The following is a 15,828-nucleotide window of genomic DNA, read 5'->3' as shown; positions in this document are numbered from 1 at the left end:
CCTGAAACAGGGACCTAAGATGTCCGAACGTAGACGAATCTACAATGTTTTAATCAAACATTTCCCATGTTACCCTTGTCGCTCATTGTGGGGCCGTAATGAGTTCCCAGCAGAATGGCCCTGCAGTAAAATATAACATGATAAAAACAAAATATATGTAACTGCTATGATGAATAAAAAGTCTGTGTGTGTGTGTGAGACTCTCCTTTGTTCAGGATATATGTTCCCCAGTGGGAATACATTGCCTCCCCTCCTAAAGCTGCTCATACATATGGAGATCCGTATGAGGTGGCCAATATCGGGCTGATCCGATTGTGGGGTCTAGAGTCCAACAGTTGCATCACAATGAGCAGAATACGGGTGGACGAATCGAGGATCAACTAACCCATGCAGTCCTTGATCCGACAGGATTTCTATCCCTGCTCAATCGACATCTGCCCGACTTTCGTGCACATGTTGATTGGGGAAGCCCATCAGAGGGCCCCATACACTGCCCAATAATTAGGGTTGCCACCTTTTTAAAAAATCTTTACCGGCCAGGGAAGGGGGCGGGTCCACGAGGTGGAGGATCGTTCTAAAAATGGGTGGGGCTGTGATGTCACGGGGCGGCATAGCGCTGTCACTGGGGGCGTGGCCACGACATCAAGGGGCGGGCCAGAGTCGTGTATCGTGGAATAGGTAAGTATTTTTTAGCTATAGAGGGAAGAAAAGGGTGGGCTGAGGGTGCATCGGAGGCAGGCCGGGAGCACTTTGAATGCTCATCACAAATTTACCGGCAGCTACATTGCCGGTAAATTTGTAATACCAGCCCCAGCCTGGGCTGGTATTTTACCGGCTAGGCTGGTGAAATACCGGCCAGGTGGCAACCTTACCAATAATATATCTGCTCATGTGTGGGAAGCTTAAAGGACCAGTAACATCAAAAAAAAATTTTTAAAAATCTATTAGTATACCATGAAAAAAAACCACCGAGACAAATTAAACTTTAATATCGCACAGCCTTTATTAAGAAACAACTTACGGAAACTCCGCTTGCGCTTCTCTTCAGAAAAGGCGATCCATCGTGCGGCGCTCGATTTCTCCTCCCTGCCTTCCTTATAGGAGATAGCCAGGGAGGAGACATCGAGCGTTGCACGATGGATCGTCACCCTGTCGCCTTTTCTGAAGAGGAGCGCAGGCGGAGTTTCCGTAAGTTATTTCTTCATGAAGACTTTGCGATATTAAAGTTTCATTTGTCTCTGTGTTTTTTTTATGGTATACTAACAATTTTTTTTAAATTTTTTTTTTGATGTTACTGGTCTTTTAAGGCATTCCAAATGTGCACAATCGCTGTGATCCGTCGGCGCCATGTTAGAGATGGGTGCTCGGCATCTTATCGTACATGCGCTACCTTCTAGATGGGTTGCCACCTTTTCTGGGAAAAAATACCGGCCTTCCTATGTATTTATCTTTTGTCGCATTTTCGCTATTAATAACATTGGGATCAACCATAGTTTTTAACCGACCGGCCAGGTGGCAACCCTAATTGGAGGCAACAAAAGGCCCTGAAGGCCGCTGGCTACCCCCTGGGACACTCACAAGGTGAGAACCTTGGTCCAAGCGCTTCACTAGGAGAGAGAGCAGCTCCTCTGGTATGGGGGAGGGGGTCACTGACCCCGGTAAGCCAAGAATGATTGCTCTTCCAGCTAGGGTTGCCACCATTGCTAATGGCTAAACCTGAACACGGGGCGGGACAGATTGCATTGGGGGTGGGGCAGTGATGTAATAAGACATGATGACATCAGAGGAGAGCACAATGATGTTGGTAGAGTTCTGACAACAGGGCGAGGCTATAGAAAGGTTTTTCATGTATTGGTCGCTATTAATAACATTAGGATCAACCATCATTTTTACCGGCCAGGTGGTAACTCTGTGTATTGGCCAAATTATTGTTCAGGTTTTACAAGGCTGAAACCCAAACACAAAGTTCAGACCCAAAAAGGCCTTACAAACCAGAGGCAGCAACTTTACTCCCAGCTCATCACAACTGTATCATTATTCCTTATTATTCCTTATCTTTCTATTCATATCCAAGGCCTTGTCACTAAGCGAAACAAGTCCCTAGCAACCAAATTCGGTTTATTCTGCCTCAGCGCACAACGCTAAATAACTGAAAAACCACCACGAAAACCAATGGGAAATCCTTTCACGATATGAAATGAATTAAATTTATCTCACAGTGTAACAACACAGGAGGTTGGGCTGATGATCGCCCTGAAGGAAGGGAAAACGACTGAATCCGGTATCATGAGGCGAGAAGCACAGACTTCCGGTCCCCTACGCAAGAGCTCCAATCAGATTCCAGCACGGGTTGTGGGAGCGGAATCTGTCCTGGCGCGTGTTTCCACATATTTACGTGCAAGGAACCATGGGAAGGCGGAAGTGCGTCATATTTCCGCGACCGCCAAAGCTCTCCGAGATAAGCGGTGTAGGTGAGGAGCGCCGACTTCTTTGTTCGCTTGTTTCGGTTTTTAGGGTTCCCGTGGCGCTTTGTGTTCGCTGGTGGGACCGGGATGAGGCGGAGAATGATGTCATTGACTCACTCCGAACTGAACACGGAGGCGCCTGTGCGGACGAGTCTCTCCCGGGGTCTGTAGCGCGGGGCTGGGGCAGGAGGAGGAGTCTGTGAGCTCCAGGAATATGTCCCACCCTGATACAATGTTTGTTTCTCGTATTTATATCCGGGATCAGTATAACTGGGAGGTCTCACATGTTCTTTTCATTCAGTGATTTATATGTGGCCAGTGATTGGTCTCTCGGATTTGTGCCATTTACTTCCTAAACTGAGCAATTCTGCACCCAGGCTGTAACCATAGCAACAGCTCTCTCATTATTGGTGAATGGTAGTTACTTGTAGTTGCACAGGGGCAGAATAGACACCCCAATTGCTTCACCTGACACCCCCTCCTTTGCTCCCAGTGATTGTCCCATGAGCTTTAGATCTAAACCAGCAGCTTCCCATGACTCACAGCCTGTCCTGTTCCCCATCACTTGCCTCCCACAGTGTCTCCTGTCTGTACAAAAGGGAGGCCTGTGAGCAGTTACAAATATGCAGCAATCAGTCTGTATAAGAACAGGGGTCCCGTGCCTTTAACAAAGGCATTTTATTTGTAACTGATCACTGTCCTTTGGATATACTTCCATGTTATACTGACACATTAACTGACATTGAATTGGTCTTGAACGAGAACTAAACACCCCTCCCCAAAGAGAAAAGTCCCATCCCCTACCCACCAATGTCTCCCCTCCCTGCATAGTCCATTACTACAAAAAGTGTCCCTGAAAGGAGACATTTTGTGTAAAAAATAAGAGTGTACCAGTGCATTACACTCATTTAGATAGAGAAGAATTGTGCTTAAAAAAGTAGTGTTTCAGGCTGATTTATTGAATATTTCTGCAAAACCCCTAATAATCCCTCCCTTCTCTTCCACTTGCTGCTCCCTGAATTCCCAGGCTGTGCACTCAGCTCCCTGCACTGTAGGACAGGAACCAATCAGCAGCTAGCAGGACCTGATAGGGAACTGAAGCCTGTCTGTGCTTGTGTGACTGCAGGGCTGTGATTGGCTGTCCCCCTCCTACTGTGCTTCTGGCAGGGACACGCCCACCCCTCATTTGAAACACAGACAGGGACCAGAGAACATCTATAGGGAGCTCCAATAAAGGGGCTATTTTTAAAGATATTAATTTTTAACACCATGTAAAAGCAACACCATATATTACTTATAATTGCCTACACAATTAGGTTTTTTTTCATTTATGTCTCCTTGAACGCTACATTGACGTATCCAAGCAGATTAGCGCAGCAGAGCTCATGAGCACCATCTTTCACATCTTCTGTTTTCTTTGGATCCTATTCCCTCCCTTCGGCAGTTTACAGGGATTTCCAGCGCATGCACAGTTGGCACAAGTACCAGACTGACTTCAAATGGGCCAAATAACTCTGTTCCTTTCCATAGAAAACTAAAGATGTGAAAAATGGCACCCAGGAGCGCTGCTGCATTACTCTGTATGGATAAATCCGTGACATTCAGGGGCAATTTTTGAGATAATGGGCCATGCGTGATGGAGGGAAATATATCAGTTTTTTATCAGGGGGAGGGGGTAAGTTTTCCTTTAATGTGTGTATCTTTGGTAGGAATAAAAATAAGATCATCAGCACCAGGGCAGGGACAAGTCTCATAAATATATATTCTATATGTCTCCTTTAATGCATACTTCTTACTAACTATAGCTTGCTAACAGAGCAGCCAATGTTATAATAAAAAGATATAAATAAAGGAGCACCATCATGTTTCTATTCTGTTGCTTGCATAGGAACAAAAAGAAAAGTGAATAACCCCGGCACACCTGGTTACCTGGGAATAAACCGGGCAGACATATCAAATACTCTATGCAGGGCTGCCATCAGAAATCATGGGGCCGAATTATTCTTAGCAGGGTTTTGGTTAGTAACCTACCTGGGTCCTCTGGGTGTTAGGTCCTGCCAAGTAAGTAGAATTGAGTGCATTTAAAGTGCCATTGTTATTGCATTCAGGTCACATCACTAATACAACATGACCCAGCTTATTATATTTAAATGCTGCCCACCCATTTGGTGCACCCCCAAAACATTTTAACTTGACATAATAAACGTAGGATCTTTCCCCTGTGCCAGTTGTGTGTGTGTGTGTGTGTGTGTGTGTGTGTACACAGTAGGTATTCCATTTTTTATGACAGTACATGCACAATACAATAAAATACTAGACTATACCCTGCAACACTGGCTGCCCTTAAAATGAAAGTGAATTGTTGCCAAAGTGCAATTACACATAAAAATAATAAAACCTGTTCTTTTCATACACCATACACTGCTTTCTACATACGCTCACCCAATTCAAATCATGCAAAGGAGAATCAATTCATGCACCAAAACATAGAAAATAAATGCAAGCGATAAAACAAGTGCAAATAGACCCCTTTCTTTAGTACAAAAGCTACAGATCCCACTGCAGTGAGTGAATGTTAAACCCAAGGCAATAAAACAATAATCTCTCGACATTCCCTTGCTCCTCAATCCATCTCTCCCCCACACTTTCCTGGGAGTAAAGTCAAAATATGAATCTGAAAGATTGTGAAGAATCTCACTCTGTGTTTCTTTGTTCTCAGGAAATCCTGCGATTGAGCCTGAGCATTCGTTTTATCTGCCGAGTGGATTGGCGGGTGTCGGACTATACTGAAATGATGCAAGGGGGCTCTACCTGTGTATATGATATCTAGGAGAGGTTAGAATATCATTGAGGGTAGAAAACATAAGACGGGCAGAAACACGTGGGGTTTCAAGGGCCGCTGTACAACTCGGTTTAACCCCTTAACTCCCAGAGACATTTCCTGCTCTTCTGGAGGAAGAAGATAAAGACGGACTGCCCTGATTGGAGTGGAGGTCTGATGGAATGTAAGTGCGACTGTTCTTTTGTAATTGCACTTTGTATTTATAACCTGCCCAGTAATTTCAGCTATTGTCTGTACTGCAGGGAGCAGTGAATAGGGATAAAAGTATATTTAGGCCAAGGCTAAAATTAGGGTCGCTACCTGGCTGGTAAAAATGATGGCTGACCCCAATGTTATTTATAGGGAAAAAAGATAAATATATAGGAAGGTCAGTGATCCCAATGTTATTAATAGGGAATAAAGATAAATATATAGGAAGGTCAGTGATCCCAATGTTATTAATAGGGAATAAAGATAAATATATAGGAAGGTCAGTGATCCCAATGTTATTAATAGGGAATAAAGATAAATATATAGGAAGGTCAGTGATCCCAATGTTATTAATAGGGAATAAAGATAAATATATAGGAAGGTCAGTGATCCCAATGTTATTAATAGGGAATAAAGATAAATATATAGGAAGGTCAGTGATCCCAATGTTATTAATAGGGAATAAAGATAAATATATAGGAAGGTCAGTGATCCCAATGTTATTAATAGGGAATAAAGATAAATATATAGGAAGGTCAGTGATCCCAATGTTATTAATAGGGAATAAAGATAAATATATAGGAAGGTCAGTGATCCCAATGTTATTAATAGGGAATAAAGATAAATATATAGGAAGGTCAGTGATCCCAATGTTATTAATAGGGAATAAAGATAAATATATAGGAAGGTCAGTGATCCCAATGTTATTAATAGGGAATAAAGATAAATATATAGGAAGGTCAGTGATCCCAATGTTATTAATAGGGAATAAAGATAAATATATAGGAAGGTCAGTGATCCCAATGTTATTAATAGGGAATAAAGATAAATATATAGGAATGTCAGTGATCCCAATGTTATTAATAGGGAATAAAGATAAATATACAGGAAGGTCAGTGATCCCAATGTTATTAATAGGGAATAAAGATAAATATATAGGAAGGTCAGTGATCCCAATGTTATTAATAGGGAATAAAGATAAATATATAGGAAGGCCTGTATTTTTTTTGCAGAAAAGGTGGCAAGCTACAATGTAGGTGTTTGCCACTATGAGGGGCCACTGGATTTAGCATAAACCCCCAGCAGTAAAGAGTTCCATTTAGTTTAATACTACTCACCTTGCTGTTGGTCCGCTTAGTGCTCTGAATGCACTTGGCTATCTTAGCTTCTGTGCTACCCATCACCCCTTGCTGACCTAGGGTCTAAATAGGGCTTGTTTTTTAGGGCCCAGCAATGTTTGAATACTGCACAGGAGCTCTCCTTTAACCCATATGACTATGAGTAGCACATTCAGGAAACTGTAAGCTTGGAAAGAAACTGACAATTGAAATAAAAAAAGAAAAAAAACAGTTTTTCAAGGTGTGGAAAGAGGAGGAGGTGAGAGAATAATAACTTTAGCAAGTAGGAAACTTTAGGAAATATCACGGGCCAGTGATGAGATTACAGTTGAAAGAACAGAGGAAAAAAACAATTAAAAATACATGTATAATACAAGTAAATGTATAAAAAGTGTCATAAACTCCCTCTGGTGCAACTTATATTGATTTTCTTTTGGTGGGTTTGTGTTCCTTTCTGTCAGGTTCTCCAGAGATGGAAACAAGGAGGTTAGAGGGGAAATGGGAGAATGAAGATTCAGACACTGAGGATCCTCTGCCCATAACAACGATTGAAATGGATTACGTTTCCGGGGACGGTGAGTAGCAGTTCTATATTAAATGGGCCGTATAGTGGTATTTGTTATTCCATTATATATGATTGAAGGTGACCATACACGCTACAGTTACAATCTTTCCCCCAACCATTGGTCATAGGAAAGATCTTTGGTCCACTCTACTAACGTTAAGAGCTGAATTGTCCGCTATGCAGGTAAAAACAAAAAATTCTTTAGCTCTGTCTGAAGATTCAGCATTAACGTTATGGGAACCTTCAAAGGTGTCCAATCAAATTTTTCAGTCCTGGTCAATCAGCTGAAATTTAAACCAGACCCATCTCTTCCTTGCTGGTAGATCTCCCAGAGGATGAACCGGAAATATTACAGATAAAGATAAAAGAAGAAATGGAACCTGAAGATTTTATGAACTCAACTGGAAACTCAGTCATTCCACTTGCTGATAGGGGTATGTAACCACTGTGTCTATCAGTAACATTGGGCTGGAGTTTAGGGGTCTCACTGCTTGTGTCTGTGGGTCAGTAACACTGGAGTTTAGGGGTCTCACTGCTTGTGTCTGTGGCTCAGTAACACTGGAGTTTAGGGGTCTCACTGCTTGTGTCTGTGGGTCAGTAACACTGGAGTTTAGGGGTCTCACTGCTTGTGTCCATGCGTCAGTAACACTGGAGTTTAGGGGTCTCACTGCTTGTGTCTGTGGGTCAGTAACACTGGAGTTTAGGGGTCTCACTGATTGTGTCTGTGGGTCAGTAGCACTGGAGTTTAGGGGTCTCGCTGCTTGTGTCTGTGGGTCAGTAACACTGGAGTTTAGGGGTCTCACTGCTTGTGTCTGTGGGTCAGTAACACTATAGTTTAGGGGTCTCACTGCTTGTGTCTGTGGATCAGTAACACTGGAGTTTAGGGGTCTCACTGCTTGTGTCTGTGGGTCAGTAACACTGGAGTTTAGGGGTCTCACTGCTTGTGTCCATGCGTCAGTAACACTGGAGTTTAGGGGTCTCACTGCTTGTGTCTGTGGGTCAGTAACACTGGAGTTTAGGGGTCTCACTGCTTGTGTCCATGCGTCAGTAACACTGGAGTTTAGGGGTCTCACTGCTTGTGTCTGTGGGTCAGTAACACTGGAGTTTAGGGGTCTCACTGATTGTGTCTGTGGGTCAGTAGCACTGGAGTTTAGGGGTCTCGCTGCTTGTGTCTGTGGGTCAGTAACACTGGAGTTTAGGGGTCTCACTGCTTGTGTCTGTGGGTCAGTAACACTGGAGTTTAGGGGTCTCACTGCTTGTGTCTGTGGGTCAGTAACACTGGAGTTTAGGGGTCTCACTGCTTGTGTCTGTGGGTCAGTAACACTGCTGCAGATTCTGGTGCAAATATCTGCTAGTTTAGTGACCTGGCTAAATGAACAGATATGTGTAAGGCCATGGTGTAGGAGCGTGACTGCTATATAAACACACTGCTTCATTTGTAGCTACAGTCACTTACTTTACATGGGCCTATTAGTATTGGACCTCTAGGACATCTATACCCCATGTTCCTCCAATGATTATGTCAGTACAGAGCTGTGGGTTTCTATTTCCAGTCTGTTCTCACATTACCATGAAGAGACAGGACTTGAATCCTAATGAAAGGGCAAAAAATGAGAGTGATTTGAGTAAGGGCTCACCCAATGGTCAAAGCTACAATCATCTACTTCTAACCTTCTAAATCAAAGCCTCCACCTGACGATGGGGAAATAACACCGCACAGGAACAGAAAGTACAAAGAATCTCTGTATCTGGGTAGTTACTAACAGGGAGTTGGATTTATTTATCCAGTGGTTGGTTTATGCCTGATCATGGGAGAGGGAACAGCCCAATAGCAGAAATCAAAGAAAGCCAGAGCTCTGTACCTGTGTGAGTATTGGGAGAAGAATGGATTCACTTACCTGGGGGAGATTCATGGGTTAGGCTAATGCAGATGGGCACAAATAATGCCAAACCCTTTAAGTATTGAACAAGACTGTCTTTTTGTTTAATTCTTCTAGTCAGGAAACCTTCAGTCACTCCCAGGGCAGGAAGAAAAAAAAAACCGCCACAACATCTACCTCTGCTGGTGAGTGTTTCCTTAAGGCTGGGCACTATCACATGGGCTTTGTATTAGTGGGAACCTCAAGATGGTTACGTGAAGGACAAAGAAACAGTTTTGTGCCGTGCGTAAAGTGCACAGGCATATTCTTAAACTGACACCTAGAAGCAACTGCCATGCACTTTCATATAGATGCATATATACATATAGTGACACTCCTAAAGATGTATGTACTCTAGGGTTGACACCTCACCCCTTTAAAACCAAACACATACAGAAGCCACAGCCTGCATGGCTAATTAGCAATTTAGATGCATAAATGAATTGCTAATTAGCCATGCAGGTTGTGGATTCCATATGTGTTTGGTTTTAAAGGGGTGAGGTGGTAACCCCTAACGTACTCTCACACAGACTCACACGCACAGATATTCTTTTGGGTTTTTTGTTTTGTTTTTCACACTGATCAGTAATCCGCTTTATTATATAAAAGTGAAAAACGATCTCTGCAAAGTGATTTCAGTTAATTACAAAGAAAATCTCAAAATAGCTGATTGCAAAAATTTAATGTGACACCACAAAATCATCACTGGCTTATTTCAGTCCAGTAATACCCCAGACACTGACCTCTACCTGCCCCTTCAGTCCTCGAATGCACAGAATGATCACAATTAATTCAGGTCCCCCACCTCCTTTTCTGCATAAAGTGAAAACTACACAAGAATGGCTTAAATACAACAACGTTAGTGGGGGTCATTTATCAACACTGGGCAAATTTGCCCATGGGCAGAAACCCATGGCAACCAATCAGATTGCCGCATTCATGGTTATACTTGCAGCTGGTTTCAAAAAGCTAATCACTAGTTGCTATAGGTAACTGCCCATGGGAAAATTTGCCCAGTGTTGGTAAATGAGTCCCACTGTCTTGGAATGGCCTCGTCCCAAATGTTGTGGCTGTTCCCTCACAATCCACGTAGAGTCCGACGGAGACTGAGCCCCTATGAGAACCCCTAGCCACATATATTCATGGCTGAATACTGACTTGAAAGGAGGTGGATACTTATGCACATTTATTTTGTGTTCTCTGATTCAAATGAATGCCAATAAAAGATCTGTTTTCCCTTTGACATGAAATAGTGGGTTTCTATTGGTGAGTTAAAATACAAAATGAAATTCAATGATTCAGCTTTATGTGACCTTTAAGGGGTAAATTATGGACTATTTTGGAGCCCAAAGAAATGTAGCCGTCCTGAAGAATATAGCATTGACTTCATTCATCAGCACTTTACTCATAAGGGGAGAGATGCACATAGGTGTCACCTCACCTGTCCCCTAACTTACTTATCATTCTGCAGAGTGTCCCTGGCAGCAGATTATTTATCCAGTGTAAAGCTGGCAGTAGATTTTAGCCTTGTATATCGGACCAACGTTTGCATGTCCCAATCTTCCGACCTGCTACTAACCTTTCACATTAAATAAAGTAGTAAAAGAACAAATCAGACAATGCTGTGGCCAAGACAGAAATCGTATAAAAGTTATGTCTGACAGATAGAAGTGACAGTCACCCATTGTTATGGTCAGATAGGCAATACATACAGAGAAATTATCAATAGCCGACAGAAATCTTCTAACCTGTCCCATCAACTAAACTGCCATTCTCCAGGGTACTTAAAATATTGGGACGATCCACACACAGTCCAAAAATCGTATTAAACTTCGATTCATACGACTTTATGTTTGTGTCTATGGCCACGTGTAGGTGCAAAGCGATTCCCCCTGCAGAAATGCTGCCTGAATGAGCTCTCTTGTACATCTGCCCCAGGGAGAATTGTAATGACCCCTATAAACTTCCAAGCTGTGAATACTTTTTATAGACAATATATTGTGCAGCTCTGACTGTATGGCTTCCTAATGGGAGAAACGATCCCCAGCCACTCCCCAATATCCAGTAGCAAACCGATAGCAATATGTTCTTGCAGTGCTGATAGAATTCAGTTCTGTTGCCTACGGAACGGTGTGTTTAGTCCCAACCCGTTTTTGTGTGTTTGTGTTGTTGATTGGACGAAGCTGTGTTAATTAAATAAACACTTTTTTTCCCCCAGGACAAAAGCTGCAGCCCTTCCCATGGCTTTCCGGGAATGTTCCCAAATATCCCAGTCCCCCCACTGGCCTGCAAGACTACACCCGACGTTCCTTGCTCTCCCTGCACGCCTGCGGACAGTTTCCAGTATTTACCCACACAACCACTTCTAGAATACAATATAAACCACCCGTGCAGCCTGCACTCTCCTGTCCAGTTCCCGCACTCGTTCTTCAGCATGACAGACCCTTCTGCAGGAATTCCCCCCGACACCAAACGCAAGCGCGTGTCACTGAGTATAAAGGACAAAGTGACTTTGCTCCAGGACCTAGAGAATGGCGCCTCAGTGAAGTCTCTGTGTGACAAATACGGGACTGGTACGTCCACCATCTACGACCTGAAGAAGCAAAAAGACAAACTGCTGACGTTCTACAGTAACAGCGATGCCCCCGATTTAATGGCCGATAGGAAAACCCTTCACCAAGCAAAGAACGTTTCTGTGGACAAGGTGCTCATGGAATGGATCCGGCAGAGTCGCAGGGATAACTTCCCCCTTTCTCGATCCCTTATCATGGCCCAGGCTAAAAAATTCCACGTCTTGTTGAACATCTCGACGCCTTGTGAGTATTCATCAGGCTGGTACGGCAAATTCAAGAAAAGGAACGGGCTCGGAATCTTGTCTATAAACGGAGAGAAAACCACGGAGGAATATAATGTAGCCGACACTTTTGTAAAGAAGCTGAATAAACTGGTGAGCGACGAGCACCTATCGGCGGAGCAGGTGTACAACGCAGCAAAAACCTCCATATTTTGGCGGCATCTGCCACAGAAGTTGGTTGAAACAGCTCATGTGCCGGCACCAAGCGGGTTGGACGAGCCAAAAGAAAGACTTACTGTGCTCGCTTGTTCTAACGCAGCGGGGACGCACAAAACACGGCTGCTAATCATCGGCAAGAGCAGAAACCCACGTGCGTTTAAAGGGGTGCGTGTTTTTCCTGTTACGTATACGGCCAATAAGCAGGCAGGGATTTCCAGAGAAATCTTTCAGGACTGGTTTGAAAACCATTTTGTCCCTGAGGCGAGGGCTCACTGCATGTCCGTGGGACTTAGTTGCGATGCCAAGATCATGTTAATTTTAGATCATTGTCCCACAAACCCCAAACCAGAATTCCTGGTGAAAGATAATGTGTTTGCTGTGTGTTTGCCCCCGGACTGTACGTCCTTCATCCAGCCCCTGGACCAGGGTATTCTACGCTTATTCAAGTCACATTATAAGAGCGAATTCCTGCAGCGAATGCTGACGGCGTGCAGTAAGGGCAAGAACGCAGCTCAGTTCCAGGCCAACGTCAATATCAAGGATGCCATCTGGACTGCTGCCTTGGCGTGGGATAAAGTCGATAAACAAGCGTTGATTCATGGCTGGCGAAACCTGTGCCCTTCTACATTTGTCTGGGATAATCCTGGGGAGGAATATGATTTTCTGGGTTTTACTGAACTGCGAGAATCCCAGCTTGTCTTGGAACTGATGAACTACGCCAGAAGCCTGTCATGCCCTGAGGCCCAGTTAATAGACGAGGAGACGATGGAAGAGAGTTTTAACGCTGATACTGATGCGCCAGTCGCTCTGCAGTTGCCGGACGGGGAAATAAATGAAAATTCCGATGACGAGAGCGACAGCGATGAGCCGGAAGTAAAAGAAAAAATGTCCATTGACAGAATGATCAGCCTCGCTGAAGAACTTATTGGTGGCATGGAGCAGAGGAGCTTCATATCCGAACAGCAAATAATGTCAGTCTATAGAATCAAAGAGCAACTCCTGCAGGAAAAGTTATATGAAACGGCATGGACACAAATATTTCCTAATGGCACCTCTTGCCCTGACCCTGAGCCTTCAGGTGATGAGAACTGCTGAATTGAGCTGCTGTATCAAGTGTTTATCCATTCTCTGCCATGCACAATATTCAGCACAGTTATTAATTACAGACTTGTTAATTACAGCTTCATTGGCCAGTTATTTATTTTCCTCAAAACACCCAGAGCTACGGTTCTGCTAACATTCCCAAAGCAAGAGCCTACCAGAGTAACGTGACTGTTACCCCAATGTTTCTATATATCTGTAACCTTTTTATGAGCTAAGGGGGCCCAGTCTGAAGGTTAGTTAGGGGCAGATTTGGGGCGTTTATTTGTGCCCTGGGTACCCCTGGAACTATAGTAGGGTGACACCCCAATGTTTCTATATATATGTAACCTTGTTATGAGCTAAGGGGGCCCAGTCTGAAGGTCAGTTAGGGGGAGATTTGGGGTGAGTGTTTATTTGTGCCCTGGGTACCCCTGGAACTATAGCAGGGTGACACCCCAATGTTTCTATATATCTATAACCTTTTTATGAGCTAAGGGGGCCCAGTCTGAAGGTTAGTTAGGGGCAGATTTGGGGCGTTTATTTGTGCCCTGGGTACCCCTGGAACTATAGTAGGGTGACACCCCAATGTTTCTATATATCTGTAACCTTGTTATGAGCTAAGGGGGCCCAGTCTGAAGGTCAGTTAGGGGGAGATTTGGGGTGAGTGTTTATTTGTACCCTGGGTACCCCTGGAACTATAGCAGGGTGACACCCCAATGTTTCTATATATCTGTAACCTTGTTATGAGCTAAGGGGGCCCAGTCTGAAGGCCAATTAGGGGGAGATTTGGGGTGAGTGTTTATCTGTGCCCTGGGTACCCCTGGAACTATAGCAGGGTGACACCCCAATGTTTCTATATATCTGTAACCTTGTTATGAGCTAAGGGGGCCCAGCCAGAAGGTCAGTTAGGGGGAGATTTGGGGTGAGTGATTATTTGTACCCTGTGTACCCCTGGAACTATAGCAGGGTGACACCCCAATGTTTTTATATATCTGTAACCTTGTTATGAGCTAAGGGGGCCCAGTCTGAAGGCCAATTAGGGGGAGATTTGGGGTGAGTGCTTATTTGTGCTCTGGGTACCCCTGGAACTATAGCAGGGTGACACCCCAATGTTTCTATATATCTGTAACCTTGTTATGAGCTAAGGGGGTCCAGCCTGAAGGTCAGTTAAGGGGAGATTTATTCTAGATACTTTGGAATTATAACACAAAGACTAACCGCAGTATTTCCATTGGTCTGTACCTGTGCTGTATTGGAGGATGGGCAAACGACTTCTTATTGGACCAAAAAGAATGGTGCCTAAAACCAAAATGTGTCTGCAACTTACTGTTCTTAGGCCTTGTGCACAGACAGGCATCTAAATCTCCACTAATTGTAGCCTCAAAACACCCTGTATGTGCCATGGGCCTAATAATGAAGTGGGTGTTTGTATTGAAAGCATGAGTTCAATATAATCCTATTTCTTATTTTATTTTAGTTTATGTAACCACTAAATTCATGGGTGCAGTACAGGGTTTAGTGACACCTGCCCATAAATCTGGATACTGTTGTCAGAATAAAAGATGTTCCTTTTGCCTGAGAACAATGGCTAATATATTCTATTAACCCTTTATGTGACTCCATAACATTTACTGCACTGCTGCTGATTGAACATTTCGGGGCAGTGGAGCACGGTATTTCTAGACATTTTGCCCCTCTGCCCATCCCCATTTGTTAGCAGCCAAAACCAAAGACCTTATTCTATTATTATTATTATTGTAAAAGCATTAATAATGGCCTTTCTTACAGTAGATATTGTTAGTGTTTGTTATGCTTAAAAGGATAAGTACAACAGGGAATGACATGGGGGCTATTCTAAGCACTTTTGTAATTTACATTCATTATTTATTTTTAGATTGCAAGATATTAAGGGATACATGTATTGTTAATAGGAATGAATTTTGTTACAACAGCGCCACCTGCTGGTCAGTTTCCCACCAGTCTGACCAGCAAGTAGTCAAGGAAGTTGTCAGGAGAAAGAAAGAGGCTGATGTTCTTCTGCTTAGGAAAACAATTAGAAACCTTTCTCACATCTTTCCTAAGCAGAAGAACATCAGCCTCTTTCTTACTCCTGACAACCGTTTTATATTCACTTATTTTAAAGGTTTCCTTATACTTTAAAGGGGACATACAGCATAAATGAAAAAGCCCTTATTTTGTAGGCAATAATGTCTTCAAAAACGGCCCCTTTATTGGAGCTCCCTATAGATGTTCTCTGGTCCCTGTCTGTGTTTCAAATGAGGGGTGGGCGTGTCCCTGCCAGAAGCACAGTAGGAGGGGGACAGCCAATCACAGCCCTGCAGTCACACAAGCACAAAAAGAAGGTTTTCGAATGCCTTTATTGATACAGGCTGTTTGCCATGTAATGTATCAATAAAGGCATTTTAATCTACCGGTGCTGTACGAAAACCTTCTTTTTGGATTAATAGTGGAGGATGGACCACTGACGGTACGTGCCCCCAGTACTGCATTCATATTGGGGGATTGCTGCTGACTCAAGCAAACAAGTATTGTCACACAAGCACAGACAGACTTCAGTTCCCTATCAGGTCCTGCTAGCTGCTGATTGGTTCCTGTCCTACAGTGCAGTGAGCT

The 15,828-nt window shown here is 43.6% G+C and overlaps 2 protein-coding genes across 4 annotated transcripts in view; both read left to right on the top strand.

The window, feature by feature from the left end:
- The window catches only part of LOC108719648, a 77,915-nt gene that overhangs the window by 25,372 nt on the left and 36,715 nt on the right, over positions 1 to 15,828 (top strand). The window lies entirely within an intron of this gene.
- Positions 2,327 to 13,291, top strand: jrk.S (Jrk helix-turn-helix protein S homeolog). Of its 3 annotated transcripts, none has more exons than XM_018224069.2 (6): positions 2,327 to 2,471; positions 5,185 to 5,470; positions 7,076 to 7,189; positions 7,503 to 7,613; positions 9,177 to 9,244; positions 11,317 to 13,291. In XM_018224069.2, the coding sequence occupies exons 2-6, from the start codon at positions 5,464 to 5,466 to the stop codon at positions 13,204 to 13,206; spliced, it is 2,190 nt and encodes a 729-aa protein (XP_018079558.1). In that variant the 5' UTR covers positions 2,327 to 2,471; positions 5,185 to 5,463; the 3' UTR covers positions 13,207 to 13,291. The 3 variants fall into 3 exon arrangements, with proteins under 3 accessions (XP_018079558.1, XP_018079560.1, XP_018079559.1); XM_018224071.2 differs by lacking the exon at positions 2,327 to 2,471 and adding an exon at positions 2,478 to 2,628; XM_018224070.2 differs by lacking the exon at positions 2,327 to 2,471 and adding an exon at positions 2,478 to 2,699.

The sequence above is a fragment of the Xenopus laevis genome, chromosome 6S, assembly GCF_017654675.1.
Source record: "Xenopus laevis strain J_2021 chromosome 6S, Xenopus_laevis_v10.1, whole genome shotgun sequence".
In the NCBI taxonomy this organism is placed as follows: domain Eukaryota; kingdom Metazoa; phylum Chordata; class Amphibia; order Anura; family Pipidae; genus Xenopus; species Xenopus laevis.
The sequence above is the reverse complement of the archived record's forward strand: the minus strand, read 5'-3'. Positions and strand labels throughout refer to the sequence as shown.

Bases quoted from the DNA above. Each gene is read 5' to 3' on its own strand.
- jrk.S (XM_018224069.2), top strand. The intron at 7,190-7,502 runs GTGAGTAGCAGT...CCTTGCTGGTAG, and splicing joins GGATTACGTTTCCGGGGACG to ATCTCCCAGAGGATGAACCG. The intron at 9,245-11,316 runs GTGAGTGTTTCC...TTTTTCCCCCAG, and splicing joins CACAACATCTACCTCTGCTG to GACAAAAGCTGCAGCCCTTC.